The 9,092-nt window shown below is 42.1% G+C and overlaps 1 protein-coding gene across 1 annotated transcript in view; it reads left to right on the top strand.

Moving 5' to 3' along the window:
* The window catches only part of LOC122249041 (ATP-binding cassette sub-family G member 5), a 9,669-nt gene extending 577 nt beyond the window's left edge, over positions 1-9,092 (top strand). The window contains exons 2-13 of the mRNA XM_043009569.2: positions 1,560-1,623; positions 2,443-2,560; positions 3,332-3,537; positions 4,176-4,320; positions 4,486-4,612; positions 4,937-5,082; positions 5,776-5,986; positions 6,427-6,544; positions 6,962-7,055; positions 7,227-7,365; positions 7,754-7,957; positions 8,169-9,092. Coding sequence (XP_042865503.2) covers positions 1,570-1,623; positions 2,443-2,560; positions 3,332-3,537; positions 4,176-4,320; positions 4,486-4,612; positions 4,937-5,082; positions 5,776-5,986; positions 6,427-6,544; positions 6,962-7,055; positions 7,227-7,365; positions 7,754-7,957; positions 8,169-8,529 — 1,923 coding nt within the window. The 5' untranslated portion in view covers positions 1,560-1,569 and the 3' untranslated portion in view covers positions 8,530-9,092. The remainder of the gene's footprint in view (positions 1-1,559; positions 1,624-2,442; positions 2,561-3,331; positions 3,538-4,175; positions 4,321-4,485; positions 4,613-4,936; positions 5,083-5,775; positions 5,987-6,426; positions 6,545-6,961; positions 7,056-7,226; positions 7,366-7,753; positions 7,958-8,168) is intronic.

Genomic DNA, 9,092 nt, shown 5'->3' with positions numbered 1-9,092 from the left:
CAGGATGATTAGTGGTAAATTTTTAACTTATTTAAAAATCTTATTTGTCGTGAAAGAAATACATGGAAATCCAGATTAAAAGATGTAATCCATTTGTACTTCATTGAGAAAAATACTTGTATCGATTTCGGAAACGAAGAAAAAATGATCAAGAAGACAAGGCAAGTAACAAATCAGTTGGGGGAAAAGGAGGGAAAAATATCCGGCAACTCATGCTTTACAAGATCGGAACCAGAAAAAGTGGAAAAAAGAATCTTGGCAACTCTTACTTGGTATGAGATACCAATTGCTGCATTTTTCATATACCGTTATGATGACAAACCTGCTTTAAGAATCTTCATTTGAGGTTGACCTTGACAGCAAGACGGACAGAGTCTCGAGTGGATTTTGTCAAGATATTTAACGATGCTTGAGGGTATGTGCGTATGTATCTGTGGATATGCATGTACGTTTATATATGGACGTGCTTTTAATTACAGGTGAATGTCTGTCTGTGTGGAGAGTGAGTGCATGTGCATGCTTGTAACTTTTAGACTGATTATGGTTTTTGTATAAATATTTTATGTTTTAATTGTTATTCTACTTATATTCTCCACTTCTGCTTTTCATATTTAATGTCATATGTTGTTCTTTACTTTCTTAATCATCTCTCCATATAAAAAAGATGAAGTATGCATTTTTTTTTCTTTTGAAGCCCTTTCAATCTCAAACCCACAATTGATCGTGACAGCTATATGGCAACACTGCTTGACCTACGTGCTTGGCCATGCACGATAATCGATATTTTTACCCTCTATGCATTGTGAAATTCCGAAAACTTTCGGTTTTATGGTGAATGATTACCCACACTCACGTAATACTTACTCGAAGAAACACCCATGCCCCTTAAATGTAAAGTAAAATGTTATTTCTTTCGCTAAATTGATACAACGGATTTTAAACTTTTTTTTCCCTCTCAATGGCGCCATATTAAGTCCCGAGACACCCAATATGGAAGAAATAAAAACCGGTTTTGCACTCACGGACTTGGCGATGGCTTATGAATGGGTACTCTTACTTGTTATAGTTTGTTTTTATACCTTTATTATTATTACTTTTATGGTCACCAACATCGTCCCTATAATCATCATATTATTATTGTCATTGTCATCAAGATCACTGTCAATCTCATTACTGATACTACTATTCCTTTTATATTATCATCTTCATCATTATTGTTATTTTCATTAGTATTAGTAAAAGTAATAGTATCATTATCATTGTTAGCTAACTCGGTGATTTTTTCTTCCACGGAAATTATGTGAAAATACAATGGCAATATTTAATCATCTTATCTCTCAAAACACGAATGAATACATTTGTTGTTTAGTGTTTTCACGTTTCACAGTTACATGATCTGTGTTTTTTTCTTTCTTTCTTTTCTTTTTTTCATTTCTTCCGATTCTGCTTCGTCGGATTTCAGTTGTCATTCCTCTCTTACTTCGTTTTTTCATATTATATATATTTTGTGTGTAATCTAAGAGCGAATCCCTTTTTTAACTTTTTTGTCTCTCTTTCAGAATCGCCAGCATGATGAATTCTGAGTTTGTGTTGGAACTTATCAGTGTCTTTCACACGGGGCCGGTAAGCGCGGTTTTGTTCCTCCGTCTGTTTGTCTGTGTCTTTGTTGATCTATGGGTCTCTCACCTTCGTGTGTTCGTCCGATTGTGTATTTTTTTGTTTTTGTTTGTTTGTTGTTGTTTATTTATTAATTTTTGTTTGTATTTTTGGTATCTTTATTTGCATACATTTGTCTTTTGCGTTTCTCTCTGTAACATGTCTATGTTTTTTATTTCTCTCTCTCTCTCTCTCTCTCTCTCTCTCTCTCTCTCTCTCTCTCTCTCTCTCTCTCTCTCTCTCTCTCTCTCCTTCTTGCTCTCTCTCTCTCTCTCTCTCTCTCTCTTCTCTTCTCTTTCTCTCTTCTCTTCTCTCTCTCTCTCTCTCTCTCTCTCTCTCTCTCTCTCTCTCTCTCTCTCTCTCTCTCTCTCTCTCTCTCTCTCTCTCTCTCTCTCTCTTCTCTCTCTCTCTCTCTTCTCTCTTCTCTCTCTCTCTCTCTCTCTCTCTCTCTCTCTCTCTCTCTGCATCTCTCTCTCTTTCTCTCTCTCTCTCTTTATCCTCTCTTCTTCTCTTTCTATTTCTCTCTCTCTCTCTTCTTTTCTTTCTCTCTCTTCTTCTTCTTCTTCTTCTTCTCTTTCTTCTTCTTCTTCTTCTTCTTCCTTCTTCCTTCTCCCCTTTCGCTCCCCATTCTCCCTCCTCCCTCCTTCCCTCTATATACCCCGCACCCCATCCTCTCTCCCACACCTCCCGCGCACCAGCATTCATCCACAGCTCTGTTATGAATGGATCCAAGCGCACAAAAAGATGCTCACGTGCCTCAACCCGCCCTGACTCGCTCTCCCTTAGGTGGAGCCGGGGTCCTGCGTGCAGAAGTTAGTGGGAAACGTGCCCACCGGCGTCATTCTCAAGGATGTGTCCCTCGAGGTGCACGGAGGGGAGCTCATGGCCGTCCTTGGGTCAAAGGGTAAGGATGTGGTTGTGGTATGTTTGTCTGTCGGCATGCAGAGATAGATGGATTGATAGATAGATTGATAGGTGGATGGATGGGTAGATAGATAGATATAGGTAGTTAGATGGATTGCTAGATTGATAGATAGAAAGATAGATATGTGTGTGTGTGTGTCCATGTGTTTTTTTTTTTTAATGTAAGTATGTCCTGTATGTGTCTGAATTTATCTATAATTATTATTGAAAAAATATGATGTATTTGATTATTAAGTTATTTTAATTACTCATTCGACTATTTTTTTCTCCCTTATTTCTTTCTTTGCCTACGTCCCTTTTCCGATATTCCACCCTTCCTCTATCCACTCCTTACTGTCGTCCATCCAATATTCTTACCAACTACTCCATTCCCTTCCCTCCCATTCCTTCAACCCTACCCTCGCTAAACGGCGTTCTTACATCCCCCATTCCTTCCCTCTACTCTCCACTCTTCCCTCCACCTTATTTCACCCCATTAATTTCCCTCCCCATCCCTCTCCTTTTTCTCTCTTTCCTTCCGTCCCTCCTCCTCCTCCCTCCATCATCCCTCCCCTCTACTCCCTTCCTCTTACTTAATTTCCCATCTTTTCCCATCCCTCCTCATTTTTTCCCCTCCACTCTCCCTCCCCCCCCCTATCTTTCTCTCTCTCTTATCCTTTCCTCCCCTCCCCCTCCTTCCCCCGATCCCTCTCTCTCCTTGCCTCTTCCCCTCTGTCCCTCCTTCCTCCCTCTCCTTCTCCCTCTCCCACAGGAAGCGGCAAGCGCGCCCTCCTGGAGGTGATTTCCCGCCGCGCCCAGGGTCCCACGCGCGGCCAGATCCTGCTCAACCACGTGCCCATGTCGCTCAGGCTCTTCCAGGACTCGTGCGGCTACGTGACTCACAAGACTCAGCTGCTGGAGGGACTCACCGCCAAGCAGACGCTCGAGTACGCCGCCAAGCTGTCTCTCAGTTCCAAGGTTAGTGTGTCTTCTTTTTTTGGCGTTTTGTATTTTCTTCTGCTTCTTTTTTTTGTGGTTGTTGTTCTTTTCTTTCTTTCTTCGTTGTTTTTTGTTTGCTTTGTTCAAGAGTTAGTCGGTTTTCTTTTTGCTTATGCTTCCTCTTTTTTTTTTTCATTTCTTGGTTTCTTTTCTTCTTCCTTTTTGCTTCTTCTTCTTTTTATCCCCTTCCTCCTCCTCAGCCTCCGTCTCCTTCTTTTCCTTCTTTTTCTCCGACTGCCTGTTCTTTTTTATTCTGTTTTTACATGTTATTGTTAAGATTTGTTTGTCAGCATTGGGATTTTTTGTCATTGATATCAGCGGTCGCAATGATATCGATAGATATTACATTACAGGCACCATCTTTCCCTCTCATCACCGCTAACAACAGTTCACCCTCACTATTACTAATCTATCACCCTCACCACTGCTATAACCATCACCACCATCCCATTCACAACGACCACTACCCTCATCACCACCACAACCCATAACACGATCACCACCATCCTCACCACCTCCAGTATCCCACATTCACCACCACTCTCACCAACACCACCCTTCTCGCCGCCACCACAACCACCCCTCCTCTAACCCCCCCCCCCCCTCCTTCCCCCCAGATCGGAAGCACCATGCGATCGGGGCGCGTGCGACAGGTGCTGGCCGACCTCGCTCTGTCGCAGGTGGCTAATCGCTCGGTGGACTTGCTGACGCCATCGGAATACCGGAGGCTGGTGATCGGTGTCCAGCTGATCAAAGATCCACGTGAGTTGAAGGGAGGAGTTGTTGTGGCTGTTTGTTGTTGTTGCTTTGTTGTTGGGAAGGGTATGATGATGATACACACACAAACCACAAACAAAAGCCACAAGACAAAAAAAAAGAAAAAAAAAAATCGGAAACCATCTAACATTACTTAACTTCTTCTTCCAGTGGTGCTTTTACTGGACGAACCGGCGTGGGGTCTGGATCCCCTCAACACCTACTTTGTTATATCGATTCTGAGCAACCACGCCAAGAAATACAACCGCATTATTCTCGTCACGATGGAGAAGCCAAGGTGAGATGGGGGGCGGGGGGTCAAGGGTGGGGGAGGAGGAGGGGGAGCCAATGGTGGAGGAGGGAGGATGGAAGAAGTTACAGAAAAGGAGAGGAGGGAGGAGAGGGTTGAGGAGAGAGATGTAGGGAGGAACAAAGGGTTTGGTGTGTGTGTGTGTGTGAGAGAGAGAGAGAGAGAGAGAGAGAGAGAGAGAGAGAGAGACAGAGAGAGAGAGAGAGAGAGAAACGTCTAAAAAAAAAAGAAGGAAAAAAATCAAGACAGAAAAAAACATCAACCTCCCCACTGAATCACTCAGCCAACCCCAGCCCACCCCTTCCTCCCCAGGTCTGACATCATGCCCTTCCTGGACCGCGTGAGCTACCTGTGCCTCGGCGACGTCGTCTACACGGGCTCGACGCGGCTCATGATCGACTACTTCAGGAGCATTGGATTCCCTTGCCCCGAGCTCGAGAACCCGCTCATGTACTACCGTAAGTGCGCTCTTCATTATGATACTCAAGTCTTTTTGATCGGTGTTTCACTGCATATACATATGTGTGTGTGTGCGTGCGTGCGCGCGCGCGCGCCTGTTTATATATATATATATATATATTATATTATATATATATATATATATATATATATATATATATATATATATATATACAAACGATGATATGTTACCTTGTGCTCATGTATTCGTCGGCAGTACAAAGCTTTTGTATTCTCCTGATTTTCTAATTATAATGTCATCTTTTGGGTCACTTATTCAAGCAATAATTCATCATTCATTATATAACGTATGCGAGACAACCTTCACACATATTTTCTCTAATCAAACTCGCATAAAAGAAAAATAAATAAACACTGACATCATCAACATCTTCCCTCACAACTGAATTTCATTTATGAATCGCAACTCGTTAATCCTCAGCAAATATCCTAAAGCCAGAGACCGCAAACTGTGAATAATGATAATAATGATTATCATATGAATTATGATAACGATAATAATAGTTATGATAATGATAATGATGAGAAGAATTATATTAATTATGATAATTATAATAATAGTTATGATAATAATATTAAGTAGAATGATACTAATAATGGCAATAGTATTAATCCTTATTATAATGATGGTAATGATAATAATGTTGACAATAAAACGATCATTCCCCCAGTATGTTTATCGACGGTTGATCGGCGATCGCGAGAACGCTTCATCGATTCGAATAACCAGATCGCGGCTTTGGTCGAGAAGTTCAAACTAGAGGGCGGCCCTTATCGCAAATATTCCGGCCCGCCTCCGGATATGGATCATTCAGAGCACAAAGTTCCCTTGTCAGCTTACGGAAGACCGGGTGTGTTTTCTGCCATGGCGGCTGTGTTCGGGTGAGTTGAGTGTTCGGGTGTGTCTGCACACATTCGAACTGTGCTACGTGTCTTATGATTTATGTGTGTATTGTAGGGAGATGCTTTTATCTAAATCACTTGCATTGAATTGTTCGATAATATTATGGCAAATGACTATTTTTCCCTTAAGCAAATATATTAGAAGCATCTTGAGTTGAGGAACGAGTAGTAGGCAATATAAAAATCTAGAATTATTGAACCAATCTTTGCAAGAATTCTTTATAGTTATTCCATTCTTTCATATTTGTAAGCAAGCAATTATTGCGCACCAAGTAATTGCACACAAATATATTCATATTATGTAGCCTCGCCAACATAATAGACTTGCCATGCGTATTCCCATAAAGAAGAGAACCTCCGAAAAGGAACAGAAACCCAAAATTCTATTCTGATGCCACATGTATTTTCCCAATCCACAGGCGGGCGTTTACCATGATGTCACCATGTAGCTACATGGGCATCCAGCAATTGTTTTTCAGGCTGCTTATGTTACCTGCGTTCTTCTTTCTCTTGTGGAACTTCTATTGGGAAATAGAGGTAAGCTGATACACCATGTCTTGGCGTTAGATTTGTGTTTACTGTATTTTTTAAACACGGGCAATGCGGACATGTTGGGACACACATGCACACGCACACACACAAGCACAAGCACAAGCACAAGCACAAGCACACGCACACGCACACGCACACGCACACGCACACGCACACGCACACGCACACGCACACGCACACGCACACGCACACGCACACACACACACACACACACACACACACACACACACACACACACACATACACACACACACACATACACACACACACACGCATACACACATAAAAAAACAGTATTACATTCATGAGACAGGAAATGCGAAAAAAAAATAATATTCAAAGTTTTCTTTCATTCGTGTCTATAAGTAATTTTCATATTTCTTCTCTCTCTCTCTCCTTCAGGACTACCAGCGTTCCTTCCAGAGTAGAGGCGGCCTTCTCTTCAACTGCGTTGCTGGAACTGCCTACCTTGCTACAGCTGCTACGTCAAAAACATGTTAGTTCTTTCTCTTTCTAAATTGGTTTTCGTTTTATTTGATTGGTCTTTATCTAGAAGACTAAGTAGACTGGCATAATCACTATAAACAAATCAGTTATTCAAATACTTGTATACATGTAAGTAGGTGCAGCTGACCTAACCTCCCCCCGTTTCTGTCCCCACCGTTAGTCGCTCAACATCGCACGCGTTATTACCACGAGGCTCGGGAAGGACTGTACAGAGGGCCGCTCTTCATCACTACCTACAACCTGTTCTCTTTGCCCGTGTCTTACGTCAACGTCATGGCTGCCTCTGCTATCGTTTTCTTGTGAGTATGACTGGGAGGGAGGGGAGTGAAGGAGAGAGGGGGTGTGAGAGTGAAAGCGAGAGGTAGGAGGGAGAATAGATGAGAGAGAGAGGGCGAGGAGAAAAAATAAAGGAGAGAGGGAGGGGTGTCATTGTGAGTTAGAGAGTAAAAAGAGAATGGGGAGAGGGAGGGAATGAGTTAAAAGGAGAGAGATAAGGGTTTCATAAATCAGATTATCTCATCACCTTTACTTCAAGGCTCAATTTTATCTCCACATTATGTATTGCGTATGTAAAGTGTGTGTAATAATAATAAAGAAAATGTGAGTAAAAAATATGATACTAACGATGAAAGTGTTGATATTAATGAGGATGATCATGACGACGACTGTAACAATATCCTTTCCCAGTGGCCTCGGACTCGGAGACACAGTAGTTCAGGGTCCGGACTGGATGGGCTGGTTGATCTTCGGGTCGGCGTTATGGGCGGTTTGGGCATTCGTGGAACAGCAGACCGTCGCCCTCATGATGGTCGTCAAATCCTCATATAGTGCTGCTGCTGCCTCTATTGCGCTCACGACGTTCTATCTGCTCGTGGCTTCGGCGACGCTGAGGTGAGTTTGCTGGGTCGACTTTCAGGATAAGTCGGATTTTACTTGGTTTTCGATGAAGTATTTATTGATATTCCTGCTTGGTTGTAAAAAGCTGATGGAAGATATTGTGCCAGGAAAATCCAGGGCAAAAATAATACAGATTCTTACTTTGAAGTGATAAGATAACCATACTGTAAGCTTTCTTATTGTATGTACTTCTCTCTTGCCACAGGTCGCTCGTGGGATTACCCGACTGGCTGTACTACCTAAGTCACGTGATCGTGTACCGCTATGTCGCCGCCGTCCTGCACGAACAGACCTTCCTCGACAAACTGCCTAATCTCCCCGTCAACGCCACCTCAGTCTGCCCCGATAACAACGCCGAGTACGGGTGCAGATACCGGAACGGAACGTACTACTTGCTCGAGCGATACCACTTCCCGCAGAACGGCCTTGATCTCAATCGCCAAGACCTTGATTTGTGGACGAACTTCGGCCTCTCCTTCGCCTTCTTCGGGGGAATGTTGACGCTCAATCTGATCCTGTACCTGGTGCCACTCCCTGCATTTATCAAGTCCAAATTTAGGGATTGATTTGTTATTCTTCTCTTTATTTAGGTGAATGTGGCAATGTCATCCACATCTGGAACGACAGTAGTTATAAATGTGCCCTTGAATCATCTTATGGTGCCCTCATTTCCATCAGATAACCCGTTCTCATGATAATGATTTATCCTTATATATATCCATACTGATGAGCATCGTACAGATTGTAAACGATTCTACTTGAGGAAAGAAATTTGAAATGAACATAAGTTTTATATTCAGTATCTCAGATTTGCAAAAGGACATATTGGATGTTCTCTTTAAAAGAAACATTAAAAAAGGATCAGAGAAGCTAGGCCATGTGTTGAACACGAGATTAAAAACTTATCATTGGCACAATTGTAACTACTGATCATTGTGGTTCATGTCTATTTCTGTGTACAGTATTAGCAACGGATTTATCATCACTAGATATATTTATTGTTGTGAACGTTTCCTGTCCATATTTATGTTTTGACTGTTTCAGCACAATTCATCTTTGTCATCGGGGAATTATTTGTGATAGTGTAATTTAAGCTCTCAGCTTTAATCATAATAAAATGTTTTTAAAA

Source organism: Penaeus japonicus, unplaced genomic scaffold (genome assembly GCF_977035675.1).
Source record: "Penaeus japonicus unplaced genomic scaffold, GWHDUDI00000001_assembly GWHDUDI00000021, whole genome shotgun sequence".
Lineage (NCBI taxonomy): Eukaryota > Metazoa > Arthropoda > Malacostraca > Decapoda > Penaeidae > Penaeus > Penaeus japonicus.
This window is presented reverse-complemented; position numbering and strand designations above follow the sequence as displayed.